The following is a 17,765-nucleotide window of genomic DNA, read 5'->3' on the forward strand; positions in this document are numbered from 1 at the left end:
CAGACTCTTACTTGGAGCTCTCTTGTTTACGGGTTGCGGGTAAACGTAACAGAGTCTCTCCCCAAAGAACTTCAATCATCAATTCCGTATGTTCCCACAGGACAGAAGGACGGGAGTAGACTGAGGCTGAGGGAGAGGGCTCGCGGCCTGGCAGAAATGCCTCTCACCTCGCGTACCAGAAGCCCTGGCAGTTCCTTCTCGCCGTCACCTTTCGCATTAACCCCGCCTTGTCAGATCCCAGCTGCAGTGAGAGCATCGCTTTCTCATCACTGTCTGAGAATCCCGAGACATGGGAGGGATTTTTTTCCCTCTCTGACTCAAGTAGACTTTGTAAGGCAGGATTTTTGCTGTCGAGGCTGCGGCCGAGGCCTGAACCCCGATTGGCTGGTGTGGGGGGATGATTGACAGCTGACAGGTCTTGTGTGATTGGACGGCCGAACTGTGATTATGGCTGCATGCTGGGTCACGCCACTTCAATGCCTGTCTGATGAGGCTAGGGCTCGGTCTCGTGGCATGTGCTTTATCAGTGGTTATACATGTGGCTCACTGTAAATTTTGGACTTAAAGCTACACAGAACCATCTCTCTGCCAGGGGAATCCTATGTATGAGTTTAGGATCTGTGCTCATTTTGATGTCCAGGCTACCGCTACGCTGGTGATTCCTCCGAAAGCCAGTCCTGAAGGTGCCTGCCTCCCTGCTGCATGAGCACACAGATCTGCTACTCTGTGTGTTCTTACCGAAAATGTCCCACACATCCTCCATATTTAGCACTGGTTCATGGAAAAAATGAGCTGGTTTAACCAAAATACACTCAAGTGAATAATGAAGTTTGGGAGGAGAATGTGATCTTGCTTGAGGATCTGTCAAGCACTTGGGTGTTGGACTACGAGGGGTCTAGAAACTCGAGGACCCCTGAGAAAATGTCACCTCAGGTTCCTCAGCCCAATTGTACTTATAATTTTACATATTTAAGTGTCAAGTACTGGGCCCCTGGAATCGCGCAAGGGATCAATGCCCCTCTGATGCCCCTGATGATGACCTCATCCGTAAACTGCAGAAATAGTACTTGAGTCCACATGGTCACTGCTAGCAATCTGTTTTTTAATCCGGGCTACTAAAACAGATAATAAAGGCTGAGAATACACAACTATCTCCTTCTGTCTCAAGGTACATGTGGGTTATTTTTAGCATGGATTAACGAGAAGACTCTCGGAGGGGCCTCGCTTTATGAAGATATGGAAATAGCACACCTGTGTGAGACATCCACATGTGGCTGAGATGGGAGAGGCGGAGCGGAGGGTCTTTGCTGATATTTAAAGGACCGTTTTCATTGGCTCCTAATCTAATTGACCGTGACATCGGCAGCATGTGTGGTGTACGTCTTTGGGAGCCAGGGTTGGGGTGAGGATGGTGTGTGCTGTAGTCTCATTGACGTTGGGCACACAGGGTAAGTCGTAGGGGCATTCGTGCCTTGCTCCGATTTCTGGCCAATAGCTGATTGCCATAACGGGGTATATTTAGATGTTCTCGGGATGTGTGGGAAGACACAGCCAACAGATAGGGAAAGAGAGGAAGTAAACAGCCCAGGCTTCTCGAAGGGCACCGTCAGTATGGTCTAAGGCCGTTTGGCTGCCTATGGGACACAGAACTAAGAGCGTTTGGTCGACTAGCCCAGGCCCGCTTAGACAGAGTGGGTAAGTGTGTCTCTTTTCGCTTCTGGGGGTGGGGGCTCCTCCGAGATGTTATCCTTTAGCAGACATGGGGGACTTGGTGAGGGCGTGATGTCAGCAGGCCGTGTGGAGGTGTGGCATTGGCAACCTGGGCCTGATTCATAGCCACTCTCTGTCTTACTCTTTGTCTCTTGCAAAGGCACCTGCAGCTGCCAGAGAGACTTCTGGGAAACGTGGTTACCAGAGAAATGTATTCAGCCCTATGAAATAAAACAAAACCCACGCTGATAAGATTTTGGGCTTGGTGTCAAGTGGCCGCTGCCAGCTATTGAGGACAGGCAGACAAAGAAGAGGGCTTGGCCATTGGTTAGTCACAATAAACATTAAGCGAAGTGAATGTGTGCACTACCTCGTCTGGCCTTTCAGTTAATCTCGATTGTTACCCACTTTCAAGAGGAACAATTATAAATAGGATATGGGTGACGGGGGGGGGGTTATGCTTGGATGGGAACATAGTTTTCATTTAGTCATTGGGTGTGGGGTAGCTGGGGGGGGTCATAAAAGCCCCCCAGGCTGACACCTACTTAACAAGGTTGTTATTGCCACTTACAAGTCATGCCCTTTGACGCACTTTTGACGAATTCATTAAGTTTATTATTTTAGTGAGCAGCGTTTGCCGGCTGCCATTTTTACATCAGGAAGCGTCCAGCCTCTGTTGTGTTGTGCTTCAGCGACTGCATACAGAAAGCTTTTATTAAACGAGTGCCGGGGCTCTCATATTTGGAACAAACGGTGGCGCAGCACAGGAAGCTCGCTGATTGTCACAATTAAATGGCCTTTTCAGTAACAACGGCCGGGCGCCAAAACTTTCGGTAAAAGTTTAGTTTAAACTGCCCTGCTGGTTGTTCCCCTTATTTCTGTTTTCTGTTTTGTGTCCTTTTGTGCGCTGACAGAGAAGATGATGTTTGCCCAGCAAATTGCGCTCCTTCGGGGAAGGAGGGTGTGTCGTTTCACTTGACCGTCTTTCTTCTGCCTTAATGTGCTTTCTCCTGATTGGCTGACGGCCCACCCCAACAATTATCCCTCTTTGGAGGAAAGGACAGAGTTCAGGCGTAGAAGGTTTGCTCCACCCCAGTGCCCACCCCACCCACAGCTGACCCCGGAGTGCCCCGACATCTAATGGAAAAACTGGTGGCTCTAGGATGGGAGGATGTGTCACGGGGGGAAATCCCAGTAAACTGCCGGCCAAGGAGATGAGGAAAGGCTGTGAGATGAGACAGGGAAACAAATTGCCTGTTTCTCACGAGCTCCCGGGTAAGTGCGAGGTCTTCCATGAAAGATTCCCGTTGGGCTGGGGAGTGGGGATCACGACTCCCCGTCAGGCACCAGGCTTGGGAACACTGGGCTGTTGTTGGAGGGAGCCGGCACCTGACGGAGCTCTGAATGGAGAGCAGTGTGCGATGGGCCTTACGTTCAAACCCCTCCTTTGCCCCCCCGTGGCCGCTTGGAGAGAAACAAGCGTCCCTAGAGTGGGGAGGGCACGTACTGGTTTACGAGCCTGCAGTGTCCCCTTGTGAAGTCTGGGCCATACATAAATGTTTTGGAGATTGCTGTGATTGGCTGTGACTTCAACCCAGTGAAAAATGTGAGCTTTGAGGTTTCTTTTTAGATTTGTAAAATGGGGTGGGACCTTCCACACAGACAATGGGGGAGGGGGGGTTCACTGCTGGTGGGACCTGTGGTCTATTTTGGTGGGCTCAGCAGGTGCCCTTGGAGGACCAGAAAGGGTCGAGAAGACGTTGCCAGGAGATAGGGTTTCTCCTCCGCTTAGGAAAGTAAAAATCCAGACCAAGATTTTGTTTCAAAAAACCATTTGAGTATAAAGAATCACAATCACTGAGAACCCCACTGCTTGGTTGAAACATTTTTTTTTTTACCTTCTGGACCTGAACTATCCACCTCTCTATACACCTTTCTTTGGTTAGTTTTGTCATTTTAATGTGCTACGGGTAACCTGAACAAGGCCTGGACTTGTTGCTACAAGACTGTCAGCCCACATCTTGTGACCATGGACAGTCAGGAGAAGGAATGCAACTAGACAGATGGACCCTTGAAACGGTGCGCAGCCCTCAGCCCGTTGGGCCAGATGGACGGGGCGGGGCTTTTGCCAGCTCTCCCAGGTCCATGCTGACTGCTGGTGTCAGATTCCTTGGTCTGCCTTTGAGTATTTTTATACTTTGGGTGAGACTTGCAGCCAAGTAAATGAAGTTTTTTTTTTTTTTTTTGTAGAGACATTCCCCAATGAAGAGGTCACAAGTGACTTCTCACTGATGGCCTAGATGGCGTCTGCCCCCAGCACCACATAGTTGGGCCAGACACCTGTCTGTCTTGAAAAGGTTTTCTGATTGGTTCCCCTTTAGGCCCCTCCTCCTGCTGTGCTGGCAGTGGCTCTCTGCAGATGCTGCGTTTGATGCGCTCGGCCGGCGAGCCCAAGGTGTGACTTTTCAGGTCGGGCAAAGATGTTTCACCTTGAAACCAGAAGAAGCCCCTTCTGCATGAAACCGAGACAGCGGAGAATGTTTGTGTGATAGTGTAATAGTGAAAGCGTGGTGATCGCTCCCTGCAAACACAACCGTTCCATCACTCAAGTGACCCTTTGTCTTTATTTTGTAACTGTTGGTCGAGCCACTTCCCTTGTCAGATTGATTACTTATTAAAATCTTTATATTACTATGTACTATGTATTCATAGGTTTACAGAAATAGCTACAGTTATGCACCTTGAACCAACAAACTGCTGTTTGGGACCTGAATCACTGTTCTGCAGCAAGTGCTGCACCATTTGGTTTATGCGTGCATGCATGTGTGTGTGTGTGTGTGTGTGTGGTCCAGGTATACATTACATTGTGGGGACCAAGTGTTCCCACAATGTAATAAAAACCTGTTGTTTACAAGGGGAAATTTAATTTTATGGAAATCTGTGACTGCAATCAAAAAAGCTAAAAATTGGGTTTTGTTTGGTTTCTTATGTATGTGTGTTCGTGTGTGTGTGTGTGTGTTTGTGTATGTGTGAGTGTATGTGTGAGTGTGTGTGTGTGTGTGGTTGGGTTTGCACTCTGAGGATATATCGAGGACGTGTTATAGACGCACTCTCTTGTGGTCTCACTGCCAGCAGAATCTGATGTACCTGCTTCTGTGCAGTTCTCTAGTCATACTGGGTGAATGAGGAGGGCACAGAAGTCAACACGCCTCTTGTAATGCAGACTGACAAGAGCTTATTGTTATTTTGGCCTTTTTTTCAGATTTTGACATGAAGAAAGACATCGAGCAGCTAATAGCAGAAGAACGGGCTGACATCCTCACTAAATATGATAAGGTTGGTAAGCCGGCAGTTACATCTGAGGACATCGCTTTCCTCTCCCATGATTAAAAATGCACCGATTGCTAATATCAAAGCAGCATGTCTGCATCGGTTTTTTAATGACCTTTTAATTTCGGTAAAATGACCTCACCGTCATTCAAGACCACCAGTGGAATTTCTGCTGGTTTTCTACATGAGCTTTGTGTGCAGGTAACATCACAGACGTCCTTAGGAGATTATCTAACCTTTGCATTTATGAAAGGTGACTTTCTAAGGAGAGCTGAAGTAGCATTTCAGTGCTTAAACACTAGGCCTCTTCAGTGACGGCTCTCTGAGGCACCACGTTTCCGTGTCGCCGCTGGCACGCGATGGCCCCGTGTTGTGGCGGTCGCTCACCGGTGCCCCCGCGGCCGTGCGTCTGTCTGTCTCCCTGCACAGGAGGAAGAGTCCGGGCATTTTCGATCACGTTGTAAAAAATTTCAATCGGCAGTCGAGGACGGAGGCCCATGTGAAGCCCTGCCTGTTTACAGAGCATGAGGCACGACGGCCCGCATGCGCCGTGGTCACATGGGAGTGCAGGGGCGGGGCTGCCTTCAGCCAGCTTTGGAAGTGCATCCTCTGCCACAAACTCACAGAAAGCGGGGTGGGGGGTGGGGGGGCAGGGGCGGGGCTGCCTTCAGCCAGCTTTGGAAGTGCATCCTCTGCCACAAACTCACAGAAAGCGGGGTGGGGGGTGGGGGGGCAGGGGCGGGGCTGCCTTCAGCTGGCTTTGGAAGTGCATCCTCTGCAACAAACTCACAGAAAGCGGGGTGGGGGGGTGGGGGGCAAGGTCCTGCATCATCAGCTCGTCTTATTATCTGGAAGTGTATTAACTGGCAGGCATGCCCCCCCCCCAACTAATGAAAGTAAAAGACGCATGAGCATCTTGGCTGTGAAGGGATACTGTATCCAAGTGTGTGCTACAGTTTAGATTTTGATTAACTCCTAAATATGGCATAGCTTTGGATATGAGGTATAGGAAGTAAATAAGCCATTGATTGTTCATAAAAACATATGCATATTATTATTATTATTATTATTGCATCCATATATTGTCCATTACAAGTCTAATACAAGTCTAATACAAGTCTAATACAAAAAATTTGTGGATTTACCAGGATGAACCTCAAGGCCTTTCTGCATGCACTTTTTAAGGAGCTTGTGAAATAATTAGACCTTTCCATTACTGAGTGCTGACCTCAATCTGACATCTCCTGACAGTTCCTCGCATTTTGCCCGTCCTGAGAAGCGAATATCAGCCATGTCTATTCTCGCCGGCCAGCTGACTGCAGTACATCTGAGATTACATCCCCCCCTCAGCTCACACACACGGGATACTGAGACCCTCCTCTTTTCTCTCCCCCCCCCCTAGTTGCTCAGTGGGTGTGTGGGTCATACTGAGAAAGTTCTGCGTTTCCAAACCTGGCCCTAGTTGGCAGATGAGGTGCAGAGAAGGGAACTTGAAACCCATTATGAACTTTGCGTTGATGTTTTCAACTCATGTCACATGACATTTAGCATTTCTTTGCTCTTGTCTGTCTCATAAAGGTTAATTGCACCCCCCCCCCCCCCCCCCCGAGTTCTAATTCCTGTAATTACTTCTGAAATGATGGTGTCTGTGGGTCTTTGTGGGCCACTCATCTCTGCTTCTGCTTCTGTCCAAATTCCTTCTATACCCTGGGTTACCTGCATGTAAAAGGAACGTATGTCCATCGTACGCCCTTGACCTTGACAGCCTGTTGGGGAAACTGCACATTATTACTAAAGTACAGTATCACTATGGTCCTGCCTACTGCACCCCAGGGCCAATGAGAATTTAAAGATCAGAGACAGACACTGTTTGGTGTTCGGCCTGATTTGTTACTCCAAATTGGCAGGAGTGCATGGGTTGGGAATGGCACGCGTGCCCATGTATGCGACTGCAGTGAAGACCTGCTTGTGGGAGTTTTACTTACATACTTACAAAAATGGGCAGAACAAAAAATGATTGGTTCTGATAGGTAACCAATCAGACTGTAGAGGTGGTGGGTTTAAGCAACTAGAGTTTCTTGGACCCACCTCCTCTACAATCTGATTGGTTATCTCTCTGAACCACTCATTTTTCATTCTGCAACTCCCTTGATATCATGACCTGTGTGTCCTGAGTGCTGAATGGTCACATCTTGACAGACATGGAGGCTGTGAGGAGCTGGCTGATCTGGCTGAAACTCCACCGTACCAGTAGCGGAGCAGGGCCACATGCATGTCTTTCTTTTTTGATGATACAGGGTGTACGGGTCCTGACAGCATCGCTGCTATCTCTAATGCACAAGCATGGTGCCATTTTTAGAAGTACTAGTTGTCATGGAACCGGGGCCAAAACAACACTAAACAAAACTTAAAAAAAAAATCTTTGCAAACAAGCAGTGATGTTATCATGCTGTACTATAAAAACACAGTGTTGGCGATTTGAGGTTTCTGTGTGACGCTCCTGTGGATTTCGCCATCTTAGCCAGCAGAATGGCATCGCCCGCAGTCACGCATGCCGCCCAGCTGCATGGCCCCACCCCCGTCAGGCCAAACCTCGATGCTACAGCGTTCTGAATGTCTATATCTCCATGCTTCTCAGGGCAGGGAGCAAGGTGTTCACATTGACCCGTGGGAGGATGCTGACTACAGCATCTACAAGTTCACAGATCGCTTCGGCTTCCTGCAGTAAGTAGACTGGGAGCTAACCTGGGAGAGAGGGCGGAGCCAACCAGGGAGGGAGGGTGGGGTGATGAGAGGGAGGGTGTGGCCAATCAGGGAGGGAGGGTGGGGTGATGAGAGGGAGGGTGTGGCCAATCAGGGAGGAAAGGTGGAGTCAACCGGGGAGAGGGTGGAGGCAACAAGGGAGAGAGGGGCGGAGCCAACCAGGGAGGGAGGGCGAGGATGACTGGCTAGCGAGGTTGTAGGTTACAAGGGTGGTGAGGCCAGAGCCATCCAGGAAGGGGGCGAGTCTGACCAATGAGGGAGGGTGGGGCGTGGGAACAGTGAGGAGATATGGTGGGTGGAGCCCTGGACGCTGGAATGAGTCACCGGTTAGGGTTAGGGTTAGGGTTAGGGTTAGGTTTGGATGCGGTCCTATTTCCATTTATAATGAACGAACAGATTCCGGTTGCTAAGACAATATGACTGCGGCCTGTCTCAGCAAGAGAAGTGCAGGCGTTATTGTTAAGATAACTGTGGGGGGGGTGGGGGGGGGCGAAAGCGTGCTCTGGCCTAACCGTGTCCTCGTCTGTCCTGCAGCGAGAACGAACTGCCGACCCCGAGTGCGGACGAGGCGAAGGTATGCAGGGCGACGTCCATGTCACCAGCGTGTGCAATATCACGCTGACGACACTTATACATGCACTAGTGCTCAGACACACAGAAAGTAGTGAGGTAACCAAGGACTGTAGGAAACTAAAAAACACGCCATCTGGAAATGTGGTCATGAGCAGAGGGTCAGCCGCCTCTTTGCAGACACCTGGAATTCACCGGAATCAGCATTTGACGCTGTGCTTCATCGCCATTGTCGTCGTCATCTTTCATTGCCATGAAAAGATCATTTCAGCCCAGAAACTGTGAACTTAGTTATATTCTATGTGACATAAATGTGTTCTTCTGTAAGGTGCTGCTGTCTGGTCTGTTCCGCGTCTGCTTAGCTGCTTATCTCTCTGCAGCAAAAACAACAAGAAATTGAAAGGGTGGAGAAATGGCTAAAGATGGTGAAAAAATGGGAGAAGTACAGGAACAGTGAGAAGGTGCGGGTCACGTGGGGGGGAGGAAAAGGGGCTCCTGCTGGAGGCGGCCTAGCCGAGGCCCTAATCCTCTGCCCCCCTCCCCCGCAGATGATTCGCAGGGTCTACAAGGGGATCCCTCTGCAGCTGCGGGGGCAGGCCTGGTCTCTCCTCCTGGACGTTGAGAAGGTGAAGAATGACAACATCGGGAAGTATGAGGTAGGTGGCTGCTGGGGGGGGGGGGGTGTCCTCACGTCCCCCTTGGGGGCTTCCCCGCTGGACCGTAGGCCCCACCAGCTGGCCAATAACGGTGACGTTTTTACAACCATTGCAGACGCATCTCCGGCCATTACTGCGTCAGCGATTTTCTCACAGCCTTACCTGGGACAGAGTGGCAGCAGGGGTGTGCGGGAGGTGTGTAGCCTGCCACCCCCCAGTTACCGTATGGTGGGGTGCTAAGTGTGGGCAACGGGGGGGAGATCGGATGCCGAGATAAAACGATATGGAGGCATGAGCCAGCCGTGTCAGGAAGGGGGCGCTGCCCCTTATCGCAGGATTTTTTGTTCCCTCATTCGCTGACGCTGAACAAATCGTACCTCGTTCTGCCCAATCCGTGCCCTTTTGCTTACATTAGCCCTGACCCTCTTAATAAACGAGAGCCGTTTTCCATTTTAAGCATGAGGAAACGAGAGCAAAGTTAAGGTGGCTCTGCGGTGGAGCTGGGAAACAGGACAGGGCTATATTTCACAGATTATTATGAGCGTGTCTGGATCCCATTGGAAACAACGGCTTAGCATAGCTGACTGTCTATTCCGAGCACCGGACCGCACAGCTGAGGGCTTGAAACAGCGCGTCGATGGTGCTAGCGGAGGACCCCCCCCCCCTCGGGAAGCTGACACTGGGCCAACTGTGACATCGGTGTGAAATTTAGGACCTGCCCTATTCTCGCTGTGAAGAGATGCGAACGCAGGATATGGTGAAAAAAATCTATAAATCCTGCATGGGCCTGGGGAAGAAACAGCGTGTAGCACTAAGGTGCGATTGGACATGGAGCGACACCATGTGACTGCGTCAGGAGCCTATCACAAACCGAGGGCCTCAGATCACAAACACTGATCCTGTCGCAAACTCATTAAACAGACCGATTGGTGGTTAAGAGATAAAAAAAAAAAAAAAAAAACGTAGCTACTGTTCTCTTTGAGCGTGTGCTGACATCAGCCTGTGTCTGCTGTGAAAGTCATTCTCAGGGTGTTCTTTTGGAGTTCTAGTGTTTAATGTGTTTTGTAAATTCTCTCTGGTGCTATGCTGCCTCTCTCGTGCTTGGGGGGGGGGGGGGCAAGCTTGTCACTATTTGATTTAAGATGTTCGTTAGCACATGGTCTGCGCAGCTAAGGACGACCGAGGCTCACCTGCATTTCTGAGGGAGGGGGCTAGGGCAGATCCATGACGGTGCAGGAGAACCAGCTAAAGAACCTGTTTTTTAAATAATTTGTGCATGGAAGAGCTAGAGAGGGGTGTTAGCAGGACGACGGCCAATGCCAGAGGCGTGGAGGAGCCGGGTCAGTTAATGGGGGGGCTACTGTACATGCCTGTTTATTTCTGTTTACAGAAAATGAAGAAACAAGCCAGGACCCACTCCACAGAGATCAAACAAATTGACCTTGATGTCAACCGGACCTTTCGGAACCACATTATGTTCATGGACCGCTTCGGAGTCAAGTATGTTCCCCCCTGTGGAAGCAGACACACACACGCACACACACACACGCACACACATGTAGGGTAAACATATGTAGCACACACACACACACACACACACACACACACACACACACACACACACACACACATACCTTATAAACCCATATTATCTTTAGTGGTGCAACACTTGGTGCAGATCAGTGATTTGGAGCCTACAGTCCCACCAGAAGTTTGTTGGTCCACAGCGCTGTAAAGTAAAGGTACAGTTGACATATCAGCCTAACAGCAAACTCTGGTATGACCACCTAAAAGAATGCCCTTGTCATCCTTGCAGACGAAACCTAAGTCTTCTGGCATTTAGTTTCTAAACAGTACAGAGGAACCACGGAACAAACTGGTCTGACCAGTTAGGACCCTAAAGCCTCCGGGCTGGTGTCTTTGTAGAAGATGTCAGGAATCCAAACACAAAAAATCCTTTTTTATTATGTTCAAAAAGGCAGCGAGTGGGTGTGTATTTCTACCAGGCTGCACACGGAATCATTTCTAACACAGTATATTCAGCCGTATATATTATATTCCTAAGCTACGTAAGCTGCTTTGGATATAAGTGTTTGCTAAGCAATAATATGTGATGTCATTTCTGATGCCAGCCTCGGTGTTTCTGACCAGGAAGCCCCGTCCTAGCAGGCAGGAATTGTCCTCTCAGCAGCTCATTTTAAGCTTGCCTTATTTTTACTCTCCTTTTCCTGTCGTCGCCTGTTTTTTTTTTTTTTTTTTTTTTTTTTAGATATTTTTTGTTTACTGGTTTCTGCTATTTCGTGCTTATCTCTAAATATCTCCGAAAGAGGTCTGAATCCTTTTATGCTGTGTGCAAGTTTGGCTTCCTCCCCCCTGGCTGAGTGTTTTATTAACCTTCCTGTCAGAAAGTCAGAGCCCTTGTAGGAAATATCGCTCCTTCCTTACTCAGCCTGAGCACACGGGGGCTTTTGAACATTTTTGGGCAAGTTACCTGTATGAACTTAACCTGAGGTTATTGCATCATTTACTGAGGCAACAGCCACAACAGTGGCCCTTATTCCTCAGAGAGGCAGCTGGGAAGCTGGTTTCCTGATTGTTGGGGCCCATCCTGTCTGTTTGGATATCACCCCCCCACCCCCGCGATACCTTAATTAGCGCATAAAGTCTTTTAACATGCCAAAAGGGGGCCATTTTTCTGAACTGGCCACTGCTGGGTCAGAAGGCTACGTCAGGCTGTGAGAGGAGCCGCTCGGGTTGTAGAGCGACAGGGGGGGTCCGCCGTGCTCTCGCTTCTGCCCCGCGCGTGCCCCTCTGTCGGCGTCCGCCTGTTCCGAATCTCTCCAGGGCCATTTTTGGTCAGAGCAGCCGAGCGCGGGCCAGCAGCACGGTGACGTCGACGGCGGCCGCCGCATAATGGGTTGCAGGCCCCATTGCAAAGGCAGCCGCGGAAAGTCTTGCGAATCCAGGGAGCTCTGCTAATAATTTGAAGTGTGCAGATGTGGGGGGGGGGGGTGGCCTTGTGAGTGCAGGGGACTTTGGAGAGGAAATAAGCGAGCGGCGAGAGCCACACTGAGGCCTCTCCCTGGACGATTTCAATTATATCCCTTTCAGGAGCCAATTGACCACTTGAGTGGTTGCAAAAGGTATCTGTCTGTGAAAAAATAGATCCTGAACAGATAAATAAACACAATTTAGTTTATTAATTAAGGCTTTATGATCTGAGGTGACTGGGATGCACTGTCAATCCTTCCCCAGTTTAAACCAATGGAAATCAGCAAAGTTATCGACGGACAGCCGCATCAGCCAGTCAGTGATTGATGGCACATAATGGCCATGCCCACTTTCTTGTTCAAAGCCTCATTTTTCCCAGTTATATCTGTAGCGCTGATGCAAACGATCCCTTGTCGTAGATTTAGATTTTGATGGCTATTCCTCTGTTCCCAGGCAACAGGAATTGTTCCATGTGCTGGCAGCCTACTCCGTCTACAACACGGTGAGTGCGTGTAAGTAGCTGTTGTGTAATGCAACAGTAAGGGCCCCCGGAGAGGACATCCTGTCCTGCGTTGCCCAGGCATCAGCCAATAGCATTCAGTCTGTAATAAATGGTCCTGAGCAGTTTCGCATATGGTGGCAGGGAGACAGACAAAAGGGTCAAAGGTCACAGTTTTCATGGCATGGTGTAACAGTCAGGGTCTTGGTCCCCAAGCAGGAACATCTGCAGAGCCTTTCTGACTCACTGCTTATAGGCAGCTGTCCATGCTGAGGTGAATTTGTCAATGATTGGAAGGTTTTAGCAGAAATGCATAATGTTTTAAGCAGAACCTGTTTCCCAGGCTGCTGTATGAATGAATATTTGATGTCTGACATGCTTTTGTTACAGTTTTTCTCGATTGCTTTGGAGCATTTCTCAAATGACAACTAACATTTGCAAAACCAGTGAAAGTGAAATCCCCACAACATAATGTCACTTCTGCTCAATTGCACAATTTCCAAATGTTTTAGTTCAAACATGCAAATGGTTTTATACAACGTCATCGTTTGGCACAATTTTCAGTTGCTTTAGCCTTGTTGGTCAAAATATATGATGCAGGTTCCCATTGCAATGATTTTACACCCAAAACTATATTTGTGTCTGATCATCAAATAGTCACCACATGCAAAACGGCTAATGATTTAAAAATACATTCTATGAACAGCAGTGATACGTCATTGCTGTGTTTTTTGGTTCCCACAGTACATGCCTTTGTTTTCATCTTGTTGTTTTTGCCATTTTGCTTAGTAGCTATTTTGTTTGCTATTGTACTGTGTCATGAGATCTGAAGAAATTACAGGTTCATTTGATTGCTTCCTCTTGCCAGTGAACTTTACATACTGTAATGTAGAGCCTTGCAATGTTGAAACTGATGTCAGTGACATTTTGCCAAAATATCTAAGCATTTTGACTCTTGGTTAAAACGATACAGATTTTCATTTTGGTGGCACTGACTAATTCATTGGTGGAATTATTTGCTTTTGAGTTATGAGTTAATTGTTTCGGCTAAGTTACAGAATTTGCAGCTAAACCATAGTGTTGTGCCAAATGCATGAACTGTTTTGAGAAATGCTCTTACAGTCGTGAGAATGTTAAGTATGTTTCATGAAAGGTGCCAAAGCAATCGAGAAAAACTGTAATGAAAAATGAGGAACACATTTTGTAGAGGGAAGATCACTCGGCTGCCCAATGTATGTCCAAATGAGTAAGCGACTCGGAAACGTTGGGCAGACACAACTGTTCAGTCAAAGTGGGGGGGGCAGGGGTGTCAAACTGAATCACGGGGGGGGGCAAAATTAAAAACTTTGATTTGTTTGAGCGCCAAAATAGGTCAATATTTATTGAAAAACAGTCTTAATTTTATATGTTTAGTTAGATGTATTATGATGCACTATTCACACAGAAATATGAACTTAACTTCTCCCAAGACATCTTAGAATTCAAAATAAACCAAGCTTATAGACTAAACAAATGAGAGGAAACAAAACTCTGCTTACCAAATTGTGGAGGTAAGTAAACGTTGGTATAGTACCAAAAAGCTGGCATTCTAAAGCCCTGGTGATTATTGCATATGCGCCATATAATCGCAAGTACATTGCGATCTGATATCATGTAGCCCAGCAACATGCCAGCTATCGCCATGCAGTCTGGGATTTGTAGTGCCAGTGATTTGCGTGCTAAATACCGATGGGCCAGTTTTGATAGATATTAGATATTATTGTGCAGGCCGATGCAGTTGTACCACCTTGAATTTGGACAAAGGTGATTATCATCCTGCTGATCATGTTGGCTGGGGGTTTTGCGGTCACTCGGGGGCTCAGTTAAAACCAGAGTTGGCTAATTCAGGTCCAGAGAGTAAATGTCCAGACCAAGATTTTGTAAAGAGTCACAGAGTATTCAACCGGTTGGTTTAAACAAAATCCCGGTCTGGACTTTTACTCTTAAAGTAGTTAAAACACTCACATGCCCCTTGTTTTCTGCATAGGAGGTGAGCTACTGCCAAGGCATGAGTCAGATCGCTGCCATTCTGCTGATGTACATGAACGAGGAGGACGCCTTCTGGGCCTTATCCCAGCTGCTGACCAGCCAGAAGCACACCATGCACGGTAAGTCTGCCCCGGGCCCCTGGCTGCACGCAGCAGACCTCCAGCCTCAAGGCCCCGGGGGGGGCACTTTCCGCCAGACCTGGGTGGAGTCCGCCTCTGAAGGCCACCCAGCGAGGCTGCCTGAGAGGCAGAGTGGCTCCTTAAGTCCATTGGAACCTCAGAGAAATGGCTGGGATGGAAAGAACAGCAGAAGTCATAGTTTCCTTAGAGTCGTGTGCCCATACCATGAAAAGCGCTGTGGAAGTTTGCATCTTTAATTTATGTTGTACTTCATGCTGGTGAACTGGCCAGCGTGTCCTTGCCAGACATTAATCTTCACCCTGGGATATTCTTCTGCCGGTCAGTGTCCTTGCAGGCATATTCACAAGCTCTCCCTCTCTCCAAAGGCTTCTTCATTCCCGGTTTTCCCAAACTTCAGCGATTCCAGGTCCACCATGACCAGATCCTCTCCAAGCTGATCCCCAAACTAAAGAAACACCTGGTAAAGCTTCCTGCCCACCAGCAGAAAAAATAAGAAAAAAACCAGGGGAAAGATGTTGGAAAAGGGAACCACTGGAATGACTGGAAAAAGATAATGTAAACTGTTTATTGTGTGCAACGACATTGGACTTGCTGGGCGCGTGTTTGACTGTATATTTCTGTCTGTGTTCAGGACAAAGAGCAGATGACTGTGGGGATTTATACCACCAAATGGTTCCTGCAGTGTTTTATAGAGAGGGTGAGTCCAGAACGTCTGCAAATAACTCCCACGCATATGTTTGTGCAGGTTTTGTTATCTTTTTGGAAGCCATTGAAAAAAAAATTCCCCATAAACTCAGTAAATCCATAGAACAATAGATCCCATGGAGAGAGTTTAACAAAACAAACTCCTTCTCTTGCACATTTATGAACTATTAGAGCATCAGATTTTTTTTTTCTCATTTCAGAGCAAGAGTTAGCAGGAAGTTGACATGAATTAAAGTCAAGCACAGTTTTTGGTTTTTGTGTGTTTTGTTCAAAGCAGTAAACAGGTCTGAAGCCTCAGCAGTTTGCCGTGCTGCGTGAGGGACTGTTTTAGGCTAGAATGAGCCACTGTTACATCATGTAATGATGACATTCTGAAAGAATGTCAGGGGTGGTATAGAACACTCTGACTCACTGCATGACCCCAGTGTATTAGAACCACAGTTTGTATTTCAGCAATTATAATAAATTGCTGTATTGTGGTTAGTTGGCTGTTGTGTTTATGTACATGAATATAATCGAAACCTGTTACAATTTTCCTCGATTGCTTTGGCGCCTTTCATGAAACATTCTCAGGACTATAAGAGCATTTTTCAAAACAGTTCATGCGTACAGCACAACACTTTAGTTTAGCAGCAAAAGCCTATAGCTTAGCCAAAACAATTAACTCATGTCTAAATAGTAAATAATTCCAACAATTTATTAGTCAAGGCCACCAAAATGAAAAGTACAACAAGCATCATTGTAACCATGAGAGTGAAAATGCTTAGATATATTGATTTATATTAGATATATAAAATGTCAGTGTGAGTTTGGTCCTGAGCTCCACGATTCTGAATGACAGACGGTTATCATTTTCTCGTTGTCACTGACTGATCTTTTTTTTTTTTAGTAAACTGCTACTTATTCATGTAAAAGAACCCAGTTTCAATATTGCAAGGCTAAACCTTCACTGGCAGGACAAAGCACTCGCATGCACATGTAACTTCTTCAGATCTCAGCACACAGTGCAATAATAGCAAATAAAACAGTCACACGGCACTGTATAACACAAAAATAGCAAAATGGAAACATACAAACAACAAAATCACAAAACAATTATATACTGTGGGAACCAAAGATACAATGCCATTATCACTGCAATTTATGGAATATATTGTATAATTATTTTGAAAGCTTGGTTAACTGTTTTGTATGCGGTGGCTAACATAATGACCTCATACATATGTAGTTTTGTGTGTAAAATTATTACCATGGGAAACTACATAATCTATTTTGACCAACAAGACTAAAGCAACTGAAAATAGTGCCAAATCATATCAATTGTACAAACCATTTGCCTTGCCCCCCCCCCTTAACCACTGGCACTTGCTCTCCAGTGGTTAGCAGCGTGTGAGACAGCAGGGGTGAGGCAGATTGCTTTTTTGCCCCTGCACGTGGCCAGACAGATGACGGCGCCAAATGCGGCAAGACATTGTACAATTGTGGTTGTTTATTTTGAGTCTCTGGGTTTTGTGAAATTTCACATTTTACGTTTAGCAATCAGTGAACCCTCGGATTTAAAATTTTGCAAAAACAGCAGTGAGACTGCGGGGTGACATTTTAATTAAAACCTGTCTTTTTTTTAGCCCTTAGCCTCACGCTCATTGAGACTGTAAATTTTAAAATAATGGTTTTGCCCCTGAACAGACGCCTTTCACGCTAACCTTGCGTTTGTGGGACATCTACATCCTGGAAGGAGAGAAGATCTTAATAGCCATGGCCTACACCATCCTCAAACTGCACAAGAGTGAGTGCCAGTCATCCAAGCGATCCCTGAGACCTCGGTGGCCGATTCATAGAGATGGCCAAACGAACTTTTATGAACCATTTTCTGTACTTTTTGACCCCACTAGATGGTGCTGTTGGCTTGCTTTGGGGCATGCTTTGAACGCTTTTATGAACAGAGAGCACTATCTAGTGGGGTCAAAAAATACAGCAAATGGTGCAGTTTAAGTGGTTCATGTCCACTTCTGCTTGGTGTCTTTCCTCTAGAGCGCCTGCTGAAGATGTGTCTGGAGGACCTGAGGGAGTTTCTGCAGGAGGAAATTGCCGGATCTTTCTACATGAGCGACGACACCGTCGTGGAGCAGCTGCAGACGTCCTTGTCGGAACTGCGCAAGATGAAGCTCGACCTCCCCCCTCCAGGTCCAGATGCCGCATCGTAACCCCTCTGGGCCTTTCCGTTGATTAGTGATTCCTGGCACTGAGGTGTACAGTCCCCAATGTTTGATTTGTAAGGGGTGCTGTCGCTGTGAGAGTGAATGTCACACACAGGTGTGACAACCTGTGACCATAAATACACAGGGGTGTGAACGTTCCTTGCCGTTGTCATTT

At 47.4% G+C, this 17,765-nt stretch overlaps 1 protein-coding gene across 9 annotated transcripts in view; it reads left to right on the forward strand.

Annotated features, from left to right (window-relative positions):
• The window catches only part of LOC111859437 (USP6 N-terminal-like protein), a 31,532-nt gene that overhangs the window by 10,642 nt on the left and 3,125 nt on the right, over positions 1 to 17,765 (forward strand). For 2 of the 9 annotated variants that reach the window (XM_023842084.2, XM_023842083.2), the window contains 13 exons: positions 4,973 to 5,046; positions 5,470 to 5,569; positions 7,679 to 7,764; positions 8,338 to 8,377; positions 8,754 to 8,834; positions 8,922 to 9,029; positions 10,420 to 10,529; positions 12,474 to 12,522; positions 14,546 to 14,666; positions 15,053 to 15,147; positions 15,319 to 15,384; positions 17,079 to 17,178; positions 17,424 to 17,576. In XM_023842084.2, the coding sequence (XP_023697852.2) occupies positions 5,039 to 5,046; positions 5,470 to 5,569; positions 7,679 to 7,764; positions 8,338 to 8,377; positions 8,754 to 8,834; positions 8,922 to 9,029; positions 10,420 to 10,529; positions 12,474 to 12,522; positions 14,546 to 14,666; positions 15,053 to 15,147; positions 15,319 to 15,384; positions 17,079 to 17,178; positions 17,424 to 17,576 (1,117 nt within the window). In that variant the 5' untranslated portion in view covers positions 4,973 to 5,038. The other 7 variants (XM_072698207.1, XM_023842085.2, XM_023842086.2 and 4 more) reach the window with 7 other exon arrangements.

Source organism: Paramormyrops kingsleyae, chromosome 13 (genome assembly GCF_048594095.1).
Source record: "Paramormyrops kingsleyae isolate MSU_618 chromosome 13, PKINGS_0.4, whole genome shotgun sequence".
Classification (NCBI taxonomy): domain Eukaryota; kingdom Metazoa; phylum Chordata; class Actinopteri; order Osteoglossiformes; family Mormyridae; genus Paramormyrops; species Paramormyrops kingsleyae.